General features: G+C 38.2%; 2 protein-coding genes across 6 annotated transcripts in view; one reads left to right on the forward strand and one right to left on the reverse strand.

Annotated features, from left to right (window-relative positions):
• Positions 1-1,733, reverse strand: part of ESF1 (ESF1 nucleolar pre-rRNA processing protein homolog) — a 67,811-nt gene extending 66,078 nt beyond the window's left edge. Inside the window, exon 1 of one of the 2 annotated variants that reach the window (XM_081034658.1) lies at positions 1,063-1,733. The gene's annotated coding sequence lies outside the window, so the exon portion shown is untranslated. Of the gene's footprint in view, positions 1-58 lie in introns of both variants that reach the window. The other variant, XM_081034659.1, reaches the window with a different exon arrangement.
• The window catches only part of NDUFAF5 (NADH:ubiquinone oxidoreductase complex assembly factor 5), a gene marked incomplete at its 5' end in the record, with an annotated part of 38,462 nt that continues 19,216 nt past the window's right edge, over positions 1,133-20,378 (forward strand). For 3 of the 4 annotated variants that reach the window (XR_013992328.1, XR_013992329.1, XM_081034660.1), the window contains 5 exons: positions 1,133-1,477; positions 3,911-3,951; positions 6,374-6,437; positions 17,282-17,329; positions 18,821-18,924. Coding sequence is in view for 1 of the 4 variants with exons in the window: in XM_081034660.1 (XP_080890786.1) it covers positions 1,133-1,477; positions 3,911-3,951; positions 6,374-6,437; positions 17,282-17,329; positions 18,821-18,924 (602 nt within the window). Of the gene's footprint in view, positions 1,478-3,910; positions 3,952-5,396; positions 5,492-6,373; positions 6,438-17,281; positions 17,330-18,820; positions 18,925-20,378 lie in introns of those variants that run through there. The other variant, XM_081034661.1, reaches the window with a different exon arrangement.

Consider the following 20,378-nt stretch of genomic DNA (forward strand, 5'->3'; position numbering starts at 1 on the left):
TTTCTATTTGTATACCTGTCTGTGTTACAAATTAAAAGCTAATGTAATTAAAACATACCCAAGCCTCAACTGGTCTCATTTTTGCCTTCACATTTTGGTCCCATTCTGGTACCGCATGCCACACACAGCCTTTAGTTCCACAAGGCTAGTCTCGTAACTAAACAGACCAATCTCCAGTCAGGTTTGGTTCACAAAGTTCTCTTTAGATCTGACCATCCTTCAAGAACCAGGTCAAGTCTTACTCTAGTTAATAAATATCACTTCTTGTTTTATAAGTGACCAAGAAGACCCAAAAGGGCTGATTCTCCCTAACGTATATTGGAATATATGTGTGTATATAATTAGTATTGTTTTCTGAAAGTAGTTACTAATGGTTTAGTATCTCTAGATTTGATTTATGCAAAGAGCCAAAACAAAAGTCACTGATTATTACGAGCAAAAATCAACTCATCAAACGGGGTGGTGGTGTTTTGTTTCAAAAGTAAGGCTTGACGATAAAGCTGTTCTTTTTTTTCCCTTAAAATTGAAAACAACTTTTTATACAGAAAGAAAAATCAGAGGTTTCAACAATCCATTTACACACTTAAAAACAGTTGTAATAATGGCGAGCTCTTACTACTATGAACTTTTGATGTGTTAAAGCATGTAAGCCTCCGAACACCCTTACGAGGCAGGTACCATTTCATCCAACTGGCAGAGGTAATGCCTGATGGAGATGTTTAGAACGAGAGCACTCGACAAACGTCCGCTACACAGAGGAGAGGGTGACCTGATCTCCCTCCGACGCCCGCCCTCATCTCCGTGGTCCACTCTCCCTTTACACCCACTCTCTAACACGGGGAACACCAGGGTGGCCCTAGAACGAGATCTTCCCACCTCCCAAACATGTTTCGCCGCTGCTACCGGGCTGAGGCCCCTCTACAGGACCCTTAGGAGGACCAAGGAATCTAAAAAATGAGGCCAGAAAGGCAAGGAGGGAGGCCGCAGCCCACACGAAGCCGAGGGAGACCCTGTCAGACACTGGTTCTGCCCGCTACACCGCCCAATCCCAACTCCACTCACCTCCTCGAATCCCCCTCCGAGACTCACGTGGGACCCACACCCACAATCCTCTGCGTGACGCTCCGCCGTAATGGCACGCGAACTGGGCCAAACTACTTCACTTTTCCTCTGCGACGAGCTCCAGGGTAATCGCCGAAGCCGCGGTGGCGCATGCGCTGGACAAGAGCGCCTGCGATCGGCGTCATCCGGGGAGATGCAGCGGGTCAGCCCGCTCTGGCTCCTGCGGAGGCGACCTCCGCCTGCGGGGGATCCCGGGAAGAACGTTGGGCTCAGAAAGGCCGCCTCTGGCGTCTCTCCTCCGGGCAGCACCTCGCCCAGAGCCCTAAATATCTTCGACCGGGATTTGAAGAGGAAACAGAAGAACTGGGCGGCCCGGCAGCCCGAGACTGTGAAGTTTGACTACCTGAAGGACGAGGTGAGTCTGCGGGTCCGGAGGGGCAGGGCGGCGCCGAGCCTCGGCCTCGGGTCCCGGAGCTCCGGCCGGTCCCCGATCGACCCCACCTCGCGCTGTGACCTTGAGCGGCGCCTTCCCTGCTGGGCTACTGTAATCACGGAAGGGCTGGGCCCGGGTATTTGCAAGGTGCTCTTCATTCGTTCATTCATTCATTCAGCAAATAGTGCTTAGTTTGTCCAAGGCAAAGAAAGACCGCTTCCCTCAGGAGCTTTCATTCCTGTGGGAAGCGAGACAGACAGTGAACCAAACGTGCAATTCCAGCTAAAGAAGTAAGACGAGACAATAAAGCGAAGCGGCACAGTGACCGCACTGGGCAGGGAAGGCAGAAGACGCGGTGAGCGATTAGCCAGGCTGAGAGGGGAGGCGGAAGGAAGCCCCACAGGCAGAGGAAAAGACACACGCAGAGCCCCTGAGGTCGACATGCCTCCAACGAAGGAGGAGGGACAGGAGGTCGGGAAGGGCCCAGGATATTGGGGCCTTTTCTTCTCTCTCCCAGCTGCGCGTGCGCTGTGCTAATCTCTGGCCACGTGTGGCTACTGAGCGCTTGAAACGGGACTCATCAGATTGCAGTGACTTAGTATGGAAAAAGGATGCAAAATATTTCACTAATAACTTTTTATATTGATTTCATGTTGAAAATGTATTTACATATTGGATTAAAGACGCGTATGTGAAAATTACATTCTCCTGTTTCTTTTTACTTTATTTAAAGTGGCTACTAGGAAATTTTGAAGTGCACATGTGGCGCTCATTGTCTTTCTACTGGCCAGCACTGCTGTAGAGGCATGTGAGGCTATTGAATGGTTTTAAGAGTAATCTGGTTTATGTTATAGGAAAATCAAATTCAGATACAATAAGATCTCTGCTTTGTCTATGCTGGTTTGAGAGACCCCCTCCTTTCCGCTCAGGTGGACTAGGGACTCGGGGTTTCGTTTGAATTAAACAGGCATCACCTAGCTCAGACCTAAGTAAATGTTTTCTTCCGGGTGGAGAAAAATTGAAATCAAGCATAATGAGCTCCTTCAAGTCAATGGCAACAAACACTTACTGAGCTCCTACCTTGCTTAGAGCTCTGGCCTGATCAGATGACTGTTTGTTCTCAGGGTTCATGATGGCACGTACCTAGAAGATTTTTGCATTCCTAGCCACCCTTCAAGAAAAGCTCCTGGATTACAATTTGACTGAGGCCATGCCTATGAGCAGGACTAGAATAAATGAGATAAATTATATGAGAGTTCTTTTATAATAAATACAAGGTATTCGTATTAGGAATGATGTAGAAAGTGGACTCCGCTGGGAAAAGACTTCTGCTGTACTTCCCTTACTTCCCCCGCCAAAAGCAAACACGAGTATGTTCTGAATTTTCAAGTTCATAATTGAACTTGGGGTGTTTATGAGGGAATGAGTAGAATGTGGGGAATTCTGTGCTCCCACATCTTTATTCCTACCAGATGAAGCTAGCCCAGCAAAAGGAGGCACCTACCTTATGACCTCTTTTAAGTTGGGGTGGCATTGGGGAAGGGGATGGGATGGTTTCTTTAGATTTGGCTGACTTTTTTTAATTGGTAAATATTGCACAGAAAAGTTGTTTACTCTCTTAGGAGTTTCATAAAATTTGTTAGTAGTCATCAAATAATAGTTTTTATTAGGTGATTAGGTTTATACAGTGGTCTGTAATAAACTTCAGATAACTAAATAATTTTTCACTTTCATATATGTACTTCATGCTAATATCGGTGGACAATAATGTGCCTGTTATGTTCCTGTTGCTTTTCATCCTTGACGATTGTATAGTGCGTGGGATATAAAGGATATATACAGAGGGTGTCAAAAAAATGTATACACATTTTAAGAAAGGAAACAACTATTAAAATTGTAATACTCAATATATACTGATAACAGAAGATGAATACAAGTCACATTTGACTTCTGCAATTACAAGAGGTGCTCAAAGTGGTTACCATCGGCATGCAGTCACTTCTGATTACAGTGAACCACTGCTTGAGCAACATTGACGAAGTGTCCACTTGTATACATTTTTTTGGCGCCCCTGTATGTGTGTGTGTGTGTGTGTATTTTATATATATATATACACATGTATTTTATATATATATGTATGTATGTATGTATATATGTATATGGAGAGAGAGAGACAGAATGAATGAATGAGAATGAGATTTGTTTCCTGGGATATTTTAATTTCTTATGTTCCTATTCAGAATTTGAAAAGAAAGTTGCTGTGGTCAAATTGAAAAGGGGATAAAGGGAAGTACTTATAAACATGTTGAAACATAAGTAACCTATGGATTGTTGAATACTGGAAAAAGAGTGTTATTCTCTGTTAAACCTACTCATCTTAACTTGTGTACATCATTGCCTCTTGTAATCCTGCAGGTTGGAAGTCGGATTGCAGACCGTGTATACGACATAGCCAGGTAGGTGATGATAAATAACAAAATACAATCAATTTTTGATTGGAGACACGAGATTAAATGCTGAGAGCTTAATACCTGGAAAGGGAGACCTGGAAGGATTTATTACCAGGATTAGTGATTTTAATCACTCTCTAAGTCTCTCATTTTTTATGTCTAGGAGGGCAAGTGTTTTTTTCTTTTCTTCATTGCTGCCTAAAAAAAAAAAAAAAAAAAAATGAATGGAGCACAACCTAGCTTCTTTCCAAGCTTCACTTACTGAACCACTCAGCTTGGCCAAAAGTCAGTAATGGAAAGATTGCTCCAAAAATAAAGAATTGACTACATGTGAATTTTTAAGGTTTACTAAACCTAACTTGAACAACAACCTTTTATCATATAAGTGAAGGAGAGCCTACCTAGATTTGTTTCCCAATCAGGTTATATAAGACTGGCCATTTTATCTTAAGTATTCTTAATGGCAGTAAATGTTCTATGACAATTATATAGAGGCAGACTTGAAAAAAGAACACTTTCTTCAAGTAAGTATAAAACTTTGATGGATTTGTTGCTCTGTATCAGGCATAACGAAAGCTTTATAGATTCGGGTTTACAGTTATGTGGCAGGAACCACAGTTAAATAATGGCTTTGCTATAAAATTGCTCTGTGATGTTAGTAAATCACTTTTTGTGCTCTTTTGTTTAAAGGACATCCATTAAATTAGACCAATATGGGATGAACTTAATTACATTTGCCTGTAAAAAAGGGAACTTTGTAAAATTACAAACTCAATCATATTTTAGATATATCCTTGCTACTTAAAATAGTCTTGGGATGAATTAATTTTGTAAGGTAAACAGCTTCACTGTTCTAAATAATCACCCCCATTTGGTCTGTTTTATTAGTTCCATTATTTTAAAGATCTGAAAAATAGCTAATTCTCTATACTATAGTCATTCCTTTGCCTGGATTTTAGGCAATTTGTGATTTAATAAATGAAACATTAAATTTTCCAAATCAGTTTGAATTTTACAATGTTTTTATGTCATAGTATTGAACAAAACACAGGTTTATGGAGAGACCTGTGATTATGGCTAAAAGCATGTGTTAAACTAATAGTAACTCTTTGGAATTAAATGATTAAAAATACCAGTCTAAATAGTCTTATGCTAATGTTCTATTATTAGAAAGAGTAGTTTATATTGTCAGCACTGATCTTTTGATTTTTAAAAACTAACCCCACAGATTATTAAATGCCTTGTTATCTGAGGCTTGATACTATTTTAATCAGTGATAATAATAATTCATAACTAACTTTGTTGAGTATTTGTACTGGGCTAAATACTTTACATGCACTATTTCATAAAATTTTCACACTAACCCTGAGGGAGGTAATAACTTTTCCATTTTATAGATGGGGAAACAGATCCAGCAAAATTAAATCACGTGTCTCTGGTCACAGAGCAAGAAATTGCAGGCCCAGAATTCCAGCTTTCTGGTTGCAAAGCCTGTACTTCACTGTGCCGTACTGCCTGTGTTCACAGTCAAGATAGAGGGTGCTAGGTAAATAAACTGATCTCTGTCACCAGTGGTTCTCCAACTGTGTACTTGTATTCTATATTTTTGACATATATTTTTAACAGAAATTGAAAAGGGACTCTTTTAGCTCCAATGGTAAAAATGTTATTAGTGAATAAAATTTTAAGTTTTCTTGTCACAAGTTTTCCATTAACCTATGGCCTACAATTAGATATGTGTACTGATTTAGTATGGCATGATATATTTAGAGGAGACAGCATAGCAGAGAGGATAATAATTCTGGTTCAGGATTCAAACTGACTGAATTCAAATTCTGACTGCTGCTTTTTAGTTGAATGCGGTTGGATTGACTTACTTAACTCTCAGCACTTAGCATACTGCTCCGAACCAGTAAGATTGCAGTAAAAGTTAGCTATTACTTAGTTGGTGTTTTGTTTTCTTTTTAGTTTAACATATTGATACACCGTGGTATCTCACATGATGATTTCTAAGTCATCTGCTGCCTCAACAAATTTGAGAAAGAGATAATTAGTAAATTCTTGATAAGTATGCCTAATACTATAATGTTAATTTACATTAGCTTTTTTTCATTCTTTATCTGGATATATTATCAAATAAAAATAACCCACTAAATCTGTTCTTTGAATCCATGTGATAGAGTAACCAACTAATTGTGAGGTCCTGTGAATGGCTGACAGATTTGCTCTGTCAGGTAAGTTCTCTGGTAGATACAGCTTGCAAGACAAGGCAGAAAAGGTAGATAATAAATAAAACTTTTTGAAAGTTGTGTTCATTTTCAAATTAGTTTTTATAATGTAGTAAATTATAAGCAAAATTAGATCTTAATAATTATTTTATGGACTGTATTATTACAGACAAAACATAACTTCTGTGTCTCTTTTTTAGAGATTTCCCCCTTGCTTTGAATGTCGGTTGTGGAAGAGGTTACATAGCACAACATTTGAATAAGGTATATATATTCGATGACTTAATTTAATTTGAGAAATAAAATTGGTTAATTTAAAGGAATAAATTTCCTAATCAATTACATTTTAATTATATCAGAATGGCTAAGATTTTTTTTTAAGTGGTTGAACCAGTGGTTATTTTGAGTCCTCTTACGTTTTTGTTCTTAAAGTTTTTTTTTTTACTTTGAATCCATTTTATACTACTGATAATTTCTTTAAATGTATAGTTTCTTTTAATCTATATATGTAACATACATTACTTTGTTCAGATGCTTTTTTACTAATTGACATTCATTTGGAAAATTTGATTGAGGTAATTTTTTAGCTAGGAAAAAATATTAACCGTATTGTGCACATTTTTTTTTGCCAAAATTGAGGGAAAAATAAGGATGCGCATTATACTTGGGTAGTACAAATTCTGTGTTTACATAAATGTTTTTAATTATTTATGCTCATGAGTTAAAAGTGTAACTCTAGAAATCAATAATGATATCCGTATACAAAATAATACCCTGGAATACGATAATTGGTTTTGCTGAACTTATGACGAACTTGCAACAGCAGAGTTCTTGGCCTTCTATGATGTGTAAATATCGTGAATTTGTTACTGGTACGTAAAATTTCTTGTACCTTGCATCTGTTCTTGTGTTTTGTAATTAAAATTTCTTGTACCATGATATGTTAAAAAATAAATGCTAAAATTTCTTTATAATACAAAAGATAAGTACCTAAATGTAAACAAATAAAAATTTGAATTAAAAAATTAAAATGAAAGATTTTTCCCCCTGAAAGTTTGGGCCAAAAACATGGGTGTGCATTACACATGGGAGCACATTATACGCAAGAAAATACGGTAATTTCAGTGTGATTAAACTAAAATATTAATTTCAATTGCGATTTAGCTAGGAAAAAAATTCAGCCTTTATTAATGCTTATACTGTTTTATTTTGAATTTTCTAATTCAGACCATAAAGACATTCATTTATTGTTTTAGCCCCTACGGTATATATAGAATACTATGGACAAAGATTAAAGTAGGATTTCCATATAAAAACTACTCAGAAAAAAACATACATTTGGGTCAGGGCCAGGGGGCCTCTGTATAAGGCTCCCTAAACACGGGTTAACTGCCACAGAAATTCAGAAGGAGTTAAGAAAAAGGAAAAATCAGTAGGGGTTCATGTGGTCAGAGACTTCTAAAAGGGCTGGTGTTTCATAGGCATAAGAAGTAAGAGCATGGCAGAAGGAAAGGCACAGAGGTAAATGCTATAGGATGAGAAATAGTGATGTTTAAGGAAGATTAATTAAGGAAGATAGAGAAAGAGACCAATTAGGAGGCTATGTTAAAGGCAGTGCCAGCATGAGAGATCTGCCACCCATATGGAGGCAGCTAGATACAAAGGAAGGGATGTATGAGAGAGACCTGGTAGAATCCCCAGAACCGGATGACTGATCAGATATGCTGGGCACAGCAAATCAATTCTTTTAGTTGCTCAGGCCAGAAAACTTAACTCATTGATTCCTCTGTGCCCTCCACTCCCACATCTGTTCCATTAGCAAATCTTATCTGGATTTCAAAATATTTTCATAACTCTGCCACTTCTTACCACTTTCACATTACCATATTGATCGATATTATAGTAGCCTCCTTATTGGCCTCCCTGCTTCTAGCCTTGCTTTTGTCCATTCTCACAGCAAAGCAGTCCTTTTAAAACACAAGTCAATTCATTGTCAGTCCTCTGCTCAGAACTGTTGGCTTCTCATGTAACTTAGTAATAATCCAGAGTCCTAATCCATAAGGCCCTTGGTGATGTGACTCTCTGTCGTGTCTGTGACCCCATTTCCTTCCCTTCACTCCCCGTTTTTCAGCAGCTGGCCTTCTTGCTGTCTCTCAAACTGGACAGGGCTTTGCATTGCGCTTGTTGTTCTATATGCTCTTTCTCAAGATGTTTGTGTGGCTTACTTCCTCACCTCTGTCAGGTTTTTGCTCAAATGATCCCTCATCAAAAAATTCATCCCTTCCCTGACTATTCTATAAAATGGGGCACCCATTCTCCACTGGCTAATTGCTTTATTTGTTTCCATGGCACTTATTAGCCCCTGATACATCTTTATTTGGTGTCTGTCTGCTTTTCCTGGGATGTGAGTTCCATAGACTTGTTCATTTTTGTTTAACACTGAATTTCCAGTACTAGAACACAGAATGAAGATTTATTAAATGCATATTGCATGAATAAATACAAGATAGCTTTGAAGCTATGACTTCAGTGACTGGAAAATGTCAGGGGATGCAATGGGGCAAGGAGCAAGGGGTAGTCCTATTTTAGATATGTTGAGTTTCAGATGACTGGAATATATTAGTGTTAATGTCCAGGTAGTTGGAAATGTGGAACTGGAATTGGGGTGTTATAATGACGAGCGGAGAAAAGAAAGGGGAAGGAGGACACTAGAGAGGGGCTAATTGATTTATTCAGCAATATCTAATCAATTTATTTAGCAATATGCAATAGCAAGACAAAGGCAATTAATAGAACATGCTAATGACAGAAAGTAAAGGTGGTTAAGACTAAACTATATACATTGATAACAATGTGTCAAAGGAATATACATGCATACAGGTTTAAGAGACACCAACATATGTTTACTATTGATAAAAAATCACTTGGCTACAAATACACAAATAACATCAGTAAGGAGTATCCAAAAGCAGTAATAAGTTTTATAAATAGTAACTATTACAGTGGATGCCAAAAGCTCACCAAACCATAGGAAAAACAACACTGGCAAGGTCAGGAATCAAAACTTTGTCAGGTCTGCAGCTGAGAGAAACTCAGGCGTCTCCCACACCAGTGCTTGCTAGTTCCCAGGAATGCTCCTGCCGTTGCCATTGCCACTGCTGTTGCTAGAACTTGGGGCATCTTCTGATGCTGCAAGCTCTAAGCTGCATAGAAGTTCCAAAGCATGCTAGAATGATGACAATTCACCAACAAAAGAACTCTCTGCTGTCCATTGAGGCAAGTTCCAATCTCTCACTCTGAAACAATCTAATCCTGAAAAGCAGTTCTGAAACAGCGAATCTTCTGAATAGCAATCTCTTGAAACAGCAATCAATCCAATCCATATGCCACCTAAGGTCTGTCTTATATATCTCTTTACATGCATCCCAGAGCCAAGTTTTGTGTTCCTGCCTCCCCTCTCAAGGAATAGCCAGTTCCAGGAGGGTTCGGCAGTTAATGATAAGAATGTTGGATATCTGGCTGATGAACATAATACCTACTGTTCTCGTCTGGGACCATCGGCCCAAGGCCTTCCAAAGCTTGGCAACGTGCCTGTCACTTCATCTTGATATAACTTAGCTACTTCTTCACTTCATCTGCTGATGTGGGCAAAACAGAAAGCAACATCATCTCATCTTCCCTACTCGGGAGGATGAAACCGAAGGGGGAATTTACTCAACCCCTAATCACAGTACAGACTTCTTTTAACCCAATGCTAGCCATCACTTCACATGCAGAAACAGACAAAAACTAATAGACAAAAGTTAACACCAGCCAGTGAAGGCAAATTTTCCTCAACATCTTCCCTACAATTCGACCTCAAAATTTGTATTCATTGGTAGTCACATGCAGTCTCCATGTGAGGGAACAAAGAGTCAACAAACAAAACTTAATATTACCTTACATGCGGTCTTTCATATGAGGGCGCAAAAAAAAACAAAAAACTAACCAACTCCTCACATACAGTCTCTCATGTGAAGGATCAAAAAAATAGATAGATAATAGAACCCTAACCATCACCTCATGAGGGAACTACCATAACCTCATGAGGGAACAACCCCTAACCTCAATGGGGAAGAGACATCATCACAATGGGGAAGAAACAACATCACCCCAATGAGGGAGAAAGCAGATAAAAAAAAACAATGGAGTTACATCAGCCAATGGAGGCAAATTTTCCTCAACATCTTCCCTGCAGGTGTGAATTTTAGAGCATTGACACAGGGATTCAATATTCAACTCTGCCATTTATTGTGTGTGTACACTTAGCCCAGTTACCCAACTTCTCCAGGCGTCAGTTTATGTAAAATGTGAGCAATAATATATTTCGACAGGTTGGCAAGAGGCTTACGTGAGACATGTTAACTTTGGCTAAGTGGAAGCTATTGTTCTCATTTGGAAGCCTCTTTCAGAGCTGACAGTTAAAGCCATAGGAATAGGTCAGCTCTCTGGGGCAAGAATATAGAAAGGAACCTTCCACAGTTGGTTCTAGGGGTGGGAGAATGAGGAGGAGCCAGCAAGAATGCCAGGAACAGTTTATAATCTTAAATTATCTTTTGATTATAAAAAGCAGAAACCCACTGAAGCCAGTTGAAATCAGGGACATTTATTACTTAGAGGCTTATATGTCACTCAAGGATCTCAAAGTACAGACAGGTACCACAAGGGATGAGGACTTTGAAACATCAGAATAAAACCCTCCTGTTCACTTGCTCTCTGGGATTATATAGATATACATGGTTGCCTTCTTTCTTATTTTTCCCTGCACACTATCTCTGGTGTTTATCAGTAGATGTGGCCCCAACATGAGTAACCTACACCCACTGGTGTGCTCAAGCTAGCTCCTACCAGCACATGAGAGCTGATTGTTAGCATCTCTGTATTCAATGACATTGTATTAATCGTTTGAAACCAGCCATTGTGGGAGTATTAATACCATGGAAATTGGCAAATGCTATAAGCAGTCACCCACTAATAGCCAGTTATTAAATATTTACCAGCAGTCCACTACCTCACCGCCAAAGTCTGCATGCTGTCTCAACTCTGGGGTCTTCTACCTTATCTCTAAGTCTTTCGGTTTAAGTTTTCAAGTGAGAGAGAGCGATAGTCTGGTGTGCTAGAACTGGCTTGTGAGAGTCAATTGTGCACATCTCTTCCCAACTCCACATTTAGCAACATCATGTTGGTAGCATGAAATCTGCCATTGGAATCATTACACCATGGAAACTGGTAAAACACTACAACTCAAGGCGTCTCTTTTTTGAGAGCCTGTAGTTAAACATTTGCCTGCACACCAACTGTCCTCAGGTAATCAGCAGTAGTCACATAGTTGTAGGGTAACCTTTCCAAGTTGGGGGCAGGAAATTCTTTGATAAGAGGATGTGGGTAAAATGGACAGGATTGGCTTCTCTAGCAAAAGAGGAGACTCAGAATAGCAAGTTCTGAAGAAGTTTCTAAGAGACTATCAAGAGTACTGTGGTTCAAAGAGGTCAAGTGAAATAGAGAGCAGACATACTGTGTAGTTGCTGATTGTTTTAGTGGAGCAGTGAAAGTGGAAATTGATTACCAAAAATTGAGGAGAAAGACATTAGTGAGAAGACTTACGAATTACGAACAACTACAAGGTGATTAGAGAAGATTTTTCAAGATTCGGAGGCATATGCCTGTTGTAAGGTGAGGGGAAGACAGAGATTGAAGATTGGTAGAGATGGTGATGGAGGAAGTAGGACAGTGGAGAAAAGAGAACACAGTAGAAAGTGTTAATCCTTTGGGAAGGAAGGGAGGATAAGTGAAACACATGGAAAATAAAACCACTTAAGCATCCCCCCCTAATATCCCTAATGAACATACATGTAAAAATCCTCAACGAAATATTAGCAAACCAAATTCAGCAATATATTAAAAAGATCATACTCCATGATCAAGTGGGATTTATCCTGATATGCAAGGTGGGTTCAATATCAGCAAATCAATTAACGTGACACCACATAGAATAAAAATCATATGGTCATATCAAGAGATGCAGAAAAAGCGTTGGACAAAATCCAGCATTTGTTTATGATAAAAACTCTCAGCAAAGTGGGAATAAAGGGAACATATCTCAACATAATAAAGGCTGTATATGACAAACCCACAGCTAATATCATACTCAATGGGGAAAAGCAAAAAGCGTTCTCCTTAAGATTGGAAATAAGACAAGGATGCTCACTTTCACCACTTTGATTTAACATAGTACTAGAAGTCCTAGCCACAGCAGTCAGACAAGAAAAAGTAATGGAAGGCATCCAAATGGGAAAGGAAAATGTAGAACTCATTATTTGCAGATGACACGATACTATATAGAAAGAACAGCAAAGACTCCACCAAAAAAATATTAGAACTGATCAATGAATTCAGTAAAGTAGCAGGATACAAAATTAATATTCAGAAATTGGCTGCATTTTTATACACCAATAACTATCAGAAAGTGAAATTAAGAAAACAATCCCGGCTGGCCTGGTGGCTCAGGTGGTTGGAGCGCCACGCCCCTAACATGGAGTTCGCCTGTTCAATTCCCACATGGGCCAGTGAGCTACGCCCTCTACAGCTAAGATTGTGAACAACAGCTCTCCCTGGAGCTGGGCAGCCGTGAGCAGCCAGAGTTGGCATGGGCTGCTGTGGGCTACTGTGTGCTGCCATGAGTGACTGGCAGCCATCATGAGTGGCCAGCAGCCGGCGAGAGCTGCCGTGAACTGCTGTGAGCAGCCAACGGCCGACCAACTGCCTCAGCCAGGGGGAGCGCAAGGCTCATAATACCAACATGGGCCAGGGAGCAGTGTCCTAGACAACTAGACTGAGAAACAACAGCTTGAACTGGAGTGGGAGGAGGGGAGCTGGAAGAAAGGGAGAAAAAAAAGAAAATAATCCCATTTACAATTGCATCAAAAAACAAAACAAAACCTAGGAATAAATTTAACCAAGGAAGTAAGTGACCTATACCCAGAAAATTATAAGACATTTAAGAGAGAAATTAAAGAAGATACAAATAAATGGAAGCATATATCATGTTCACGGATAGGAAGAATTAATATGATTAAAAATGTCCACACTACCAAAAGCAATCTATAGATTCAAGGCAATCCCTATCAAATTACCAATGGCTTTTTTTACAGAACTAGAACAATTAATCCTAAAATTTATATGGAACCATAAAAGACCCCAAATAGGCACAGCAATCCTGAGAAAGAACGAAGCTGGAGGTATCATGCTATCTGATATCAAATTATACTACAAGGCCATAGTAATAAAAACAGCATAGATTGGCATAAAAACAGACACATAGATCAGTGGAACACGGTAGAATTGAGAAATAAATCCATGCCTATGTGGTTATTTAATCTATAACAAAGGAAACAAGAATACACACTGCGGTAGAGACAGTCTGATCAACAAATGGTGCAGGGAAGACTGGACAGGCACAAGCCAAAAAATGAAACTAGACCACTTTCTTATTCCATATACAGGAATAAACTCAAAATGGATTAAAGGCTTACATGTAAGACCCGAAAGCAAAACTCCCATAAGAAAATATAGGAAGTAAACTCGCAGACGTATTACACTTATTAATATTTTTACTGATGTATCTCCTTGGGCAAGGGAAACAAACAAACAAAAATAAACAAATGGGACTACATCAAACTAAAAAGGTTTTTCATAGTGAAGGAAACCATCAACAAAACAAAAAGATATACTATTGAATGGAAGAAGATATTTGTCAGTGATACATCTGATACGGGTTACTATCCAAAATTATAAAAGCACTCATACAACTCAACACCAAATAGAAACAAACAAAAAACCCCATCCAATTAACAAATTAGCAAAGGACCTGAATAGACATTTCTCCAAAGACGACATACAGATGGCCAATAGACATTTGAAAAAAATGTTCAACATCACTAATCATCAGAGAAATGCAATGAGATATCCTCACATCTATCAGAATGACAATCATAAATAAATCATCAAACAACAAGGCAAAGATGTGGAGAAAAGGAATCTGTACACTGCTGGTGGGATTGCAAATTGGTGCAGCCACTGTGGAAAACAGTATGGAGTTTTTTAAAAAAAATTTTTAAATCCAAAACACTAATTTGAAAAGATATATACACCCCTGTGGTTACTGCAGCACTACCGTGTTTCCCCAAAAATGAGAGCTAACCAGAAAATAAGTCCTAGCATGATATTTCAGGATGCTCGTAATATAAGCCCTATGCCAAAAATAAGCCCCAGTTAAGATCGTCAGCCAGATGGATGCATTCAGTACGTCCATTGCAATACACGATGGATGTATTGAATTATAAAATAATAATATTAATATATAATTAAATATAAATAAATAATATTGGCATTAATACTTAAAATAAATGATAATACAAATTGTAATTAAGTATTTGTAAATACCCAAGTGGGTGTCTTTGGATGAGAAGTAAACACCTATATGAACATGAACTCGAGACTTTTGCCAAATGACCAATTGGAGTGCAGACAATGCACGAATAACGTGCGCACTTGATAACAAACAGACATGGTTGTGTCTAATATGAATCTTCATAATTCAATATGTCGTGTGTTGTAATGGATGTACTTAATGCACTTGTGTGAAATAAAGAAACGTTTTCTGAATTTTAGTGCCTGCAATTTTTCGTTGCTTTTGTGTGGATGATTCTTAACTGTCATCATTTTTGTTGCCACTCCTGTCTTGTAAGTCTTCAATTAACACTTGATTTAATGGTAGATTTAAAAGGAATAATATTTTGACCACCAGACAAGATGAGTGCAAAAAGAGAGCTATTCCGTCAAGTACAAGAAAGGAATCGTGGAGGACTCCCGGAGCAAGAATCTTACGGCTTTTTGTAAAGAGAAGAAGTTGGATTTCTGAATGGTCCGGAAATGGTGAGCAGAGTACCATAAACTCAGTCAACTGGTGGACGAGGGAAATGCTAAGAAGAGCAAGTGGGGATCAGGTCGGCAACCATTATTTCCTGAGCTGGAGGACATCATCTGTGAATGGATTGCTGACAGCAGAACAAAGGTTTTAGTTGTGCGCAGGGCTGATACTCAAGCATTTGCCCTTACAATGGCACCATAGTTAGAAATACTCCCAGAAGAATTCAAAGCATCACAACACAGGCTGGATGGCTTCCTTCAGCGATATGAACTGTCTCTAAGATCAACAACACTGTTCAAACTGGAAGATACTGAAGTTATTAAACGTGCACGTGCATTCAAGTCCTTTGTTGATAGCACCGACTTTTCTAAATGCCCACTCTCCAACATGATTGCTGTAGATGAAACTGCAGTGTTTATGGGCCAAGGATCTCAAACGATAGTTGATCAGAGGGGTGCCTCTTCAATGTACATTCCCTCCACTGGTTACAAAAGTGCACGTGTTACCTGTATTTTGGCAGTTCATCTGGATGGAAAGAAAGCCTCACCTCTAATTATCACTAAGGGCACGAAAGATAAGATTGAATGTTTTTCAGGCATTTATGTTCTTGAAACTGAAAAAGCCTGGTGCGCACAAGGAGTTATAAGGAAGTGGGTCAATTTAATGCTGCCACTTGTTTTGCAAAGTGGCCAAAGAGGTCTGCTAGTCTGGGATTCAGCCAGCACTCACCATGCTAAAGACATGAACTTCCATGCAGAGAGAAGAATAGATCAAATAATGATTCCCGCAGGAATGACTGCCTATCTCCAGACTCTTGATATTGTAATAAACAAACCATTCGAGGACCATTTGCACGTGGAAATCAATGACTACATTGGAAATAGAATGGAGAGAAATCAGCGTGGAAACTTTGTGAAGCCTAGTCTGCAAGAGATCATGACTTGGGTGGAGAATTCGTGGTATAAAAATCACTGACAGCTGTGTTGCCAATGCACTACGAGCAGGCTACATGAACAAGAGTGCTCATTTAAGGAGAGCTCTATTGCTGGACATGAGAGATTGGGGCCAACGATTCTACAGGAAATGGAGTCACAAGAAATTCAAGCCGAAATTCAGAGTTTGAAGAGTTACAGAAGAGTTTGAGACGTTCCAGAATAAGATGACGTGACTGTGTTTGAATAAATGTAGATTTTTGTGCATGAATAAATATAGATTTTGTACATGAAAAAATAAGACATCCTCTGAAAATAAGCCCTAATGCATCTTTTGGAGCAAAAATTAATATGAGACCTGGTCTTATTTTCGGGGCAATACAGTAACTCCTGGCATATTATGCTTTGGAAAAGTTAATACACAAGGCTTAACCCAGTGGTGGAAGGATGTTGATTTTTTTTTTTTAAAGATTTTGTTGGGGAAGGGGAACAGGACTTTATTGGGGAACAGTGTGTACTTCCAGGACTTTTCTTCCAAGTCAAGTTGTCCTTTCAATCTTAGTTGTGGAGGGTGCTGTTCAGCTTCAAGTTGTCCTTCCAGTCATAGTTGTGGAGGGCGCAGCTCAGCTCCATGTTCAGTTGCTGTTGCTAGTTGTAGGGGGCGCCGCGAGGAATCGAACTGGCAACCTTGCAGTTGAGAGGACACACTCCAACCAACTGAGCCATCTGGGAGCTCAGCGGCAGCTCAGCTCAAGGTGCCGCGTTCAATCTTAGTTGCAGGGGACAGAGCCCACCATCCCTTGCAGGACTCGAGGAATTGAACTGACAACCTTGTGGTTGAGAGCCCACTGTCCCATGTGGGAATCGAACCATCAGCCTTCGGAGTTAGGAGCATGGAGCTCTAACCGTCTGAGCCACCGGGCCGGCCCTGGACGTTGATTATTTATACCTGTGTTCTCTATTTTCTTAAATATAGTTTCATATATTAAATATAAATATGGCTGCATATATTTAATCTGTGTATATGTATTATTAAAGTTGTTTATGTACCATACTGGTTTTATGCAGAAAAATATCCTCGCAAAGTTGAAAATTAATCTGTAGCTATCACATTCTTCTATAGCAATTTCAACATTTGTTTTATTGTTACTGAATTTTTGTGTGTTTGTTTTTGTATTATCTGATCAGCTTTAATTATTTTATTGCAGGAAACTGTTGGGAAGTTTTTCCAAGCAGACGTAGCAGAACATGCTTTGGTAGGTAGCTTTTTAACACTATTGGTTTCTGATCTCCTGGTTTTATTTTTAATTCTTTATTTCTTTATTTTTATTTCCTTCAATATGAAAGTAGCTTTTTAAAAATTATTATAAATATATCACACACAAAAAAGAATTAAACAATACAAGAAATATAAAGGAAAAAAGAAAAACCACCCCTAGTCCCAACACTCCCACCAGAGGCCTCCACTGATGACATTTTGTTCTCCACCTTTGTAGATACATAACTAAATCCGCAACATATAGTTTTATGTAGATGGTATTATGCTAACAAACCGTGTTTTTCACAGAATATCATTCTTTTTATATCAGTGAACAGCATACATGCACACACCATCTTTTTAAATGGCTGTATAGTATTCCAATATGTGAATATTCCATAGTTTATTTACCTAAATTTGTATTGAAGGACAGTTATATTTTTAGTTTCTCAATAACCAACACTGTCATGAACATCATCATATAAAGCAACTTTGTGTGTTTGATTTCTTTTTCTCCCTAGGAATAAATTCCTAATAGTGGAATTTATGGATTCCAGACTAACCTTAGAAAGATTGAATAATAACATTATATGGAAGTACTTTTTTTTTCTCTTTGGCAACATTGGGCCAGTTGTTTTTGTCTTTGTCAATCTGATAGGCAGAAAGTAGAATCTCATTATTTTTACTTGGATTTCTTTGATCACTAGTACAACCAAAATAGCTATTGATAAGTCTTTTGGCTACTGATATTTGGCTATTGGTATTTTTTAATTTGTGAATTTTGTAAGTAATCTTGTGATGTGCCTGTGCCTGTCCTTTCTCTACGTTAGCCTTGGCGTATTTTAATTTTAGATGGTTTGTAAGAACTTATTTTTGAGCGATATTAATCTTTCATCAATTATGTTGTAAATATTTTCTCAAGTATGTTGCTTACATTATTTATTGCTTTTGAGAGTTTTTTTTTTTATTAATTTATCATCAAATCTACCAATCTTTTCCTTTACAGTTTCTGGCTTTTGAGTCATGTTTACTTAGGTATTTTCTCTGAAGAATATAAACACATTCATCCATATTTTCATCTGGTACTTTTATGGTTTCAATTATTCCACTGAAACTTTTAGCTTTCTGAGATTTGTTTTGGTGTGAGATAGATATCCTGTTTATGTTTCTCCAACCGACTAGCCAGATTTTATGGCTGGTGCTAAGTGTCATCTAAGAAATATTTTTTTGAGTGCCTACTCTGTGGCTCCCTTTTTTTTTTTTTTGGAAGGTATAGAAACTGCCAAGTACATACAACATTGATTTAGGTTTAACAAACAGTGGTTGTATTAATAATTGAGACTTTATTGTATTTTATTTTTTAATTCTGAAAGGCCTTCAATTCTTTAATTTTAACATTAAGGTAGATTCAGTGATGTAATAATATATTTTCACATGAGGAATAATAATTTTATATAAATGTTTTAAACTTCTATTTTTTAACCATTAGAAAAATACCTCAGAAACGGAAATTCCTACTATCAGTGTTTTAGCTGATGAAGAATTCCTTCCTTTCAGAGAAAATACATTTGACCTGGTGGTTAGCAGTTTAAGGTTGGTAATCCATTTGTACTTTAAAATAATAAATGTTATTAATAGATAATTTATGCTATAAAGTTTTAATATTATGAGGTAAAGAAAATAGATAGTAGAGTAAATTCTTAATATCTTTTTTGTTGTTGTTAAAGTCACAAACCAGTTTTCTTGGTTTATAAGCTGTAAGATTTCTCTGGTAAAGAACTATGGATTATATCTCCCTAGTGGAGATAATGTGATATAATATCGCAACGTGTTTTTTTTCCCCTCAACTTTCCTTAATTTGCTAAAGCTCATCTGTGATAGAAGCATTTTCCTTTCCTCCCCAGTGTAACTTAGTATTCTGGAATTGATATCGATGGGGGCAGGAGTATTCTGATTCGAATATTCCAATGTTAGATCACCCTTATGAACTCAGTCTTATTTCCTTCAGTAAATAAGGGAAAGCTGGCATTTCCTTCGATTTTAATTCTTCTACACAGTAATGTAGTTCTAAAGGATACTGTTTTTCCCTTTGTGCTTTCTACCATGTCCCTCTACATTTATTACAAGCATGTTTTATAGATATTTATTGAATAAATTATATTATGCAAAGCACTGAGCTAGATACTTTGGGGGAATACAAAAATGAATTCAAACAGGAATCCTGTCCTCAAAGAACTTGGTATCTAATAGAGAAAATAAAGTATTCTGTATGGTACCTTATTCTCCTTCCCTGTTGTTGTCAGATTGTCTTTCAAAGATTCAACATGCTCAGAACAATCCTCTGACACCTGTTTTTAGGGTGACTAATCATCATGGTTTGCCGCTGACTTTGCCAGTATCAGCACTGAAAGGCTTGTGTCCAGGAAACCCCTCAGTCCCGAGCCAGCTGGGGAAATTGGTCACCCTTGCTGTTGAGTGCCTTCAGTGGCTTTGTGACTTCTCCCTGCTTTTTGACCTGTGCTGAACAAATTTAGAAAAGTGTTCACAATCTTTTGCTGAAAAAATTTTGATAAACACTCAGAATCTATCATGAAATGAAAAACATTACAGAGCCTTGGTCTAAGGGAAAGAAGGAAGTCAGAACCTGAATTTTAACTTAGGCTCATCTGCTTGCTATTTGCAAGTAACTAATTCTGTTGCTTTCAGTTTCCCCACAAGTGTGATAGAGCTTAAAATACGACCTCCTTAATTTTTAAAGTATGTAACAGTTGTTAGAAAGCATTATGAAAGATAAATGTGAGCTTAACACAGTATGGTGTGAAATAGGTATTCAGTGCTGTCCTGGAAATCAGCATAAGAGGATGCCAACTCCACCAGGAAAGTGTGACTGTACTGTATGGAGACTGTGATTCTTGTCGTCACATGTCACGACGCACTGGGAGAGGGTAGATGGGGTCAAAAGACAATGCAAGAGGTTTCTTCAATTAAGTTTTCAGTATATAGAGCTCTGGATTTGTTTTTTTTTGTTTTTTTCTGTTATGATCTTA

This window comes from Rhinolophus hipposideros (genome assembly GCF_964194185.1).
Source record: "Rhinolophus hipposideros genome assembly, chromosome: 22".
NCBI lineage: Eukaryota > Metazoa > Chordata > Mammalia > Chiroptera > Rhinolophidae > Rhinolophus > Rhinolophus hipposideros.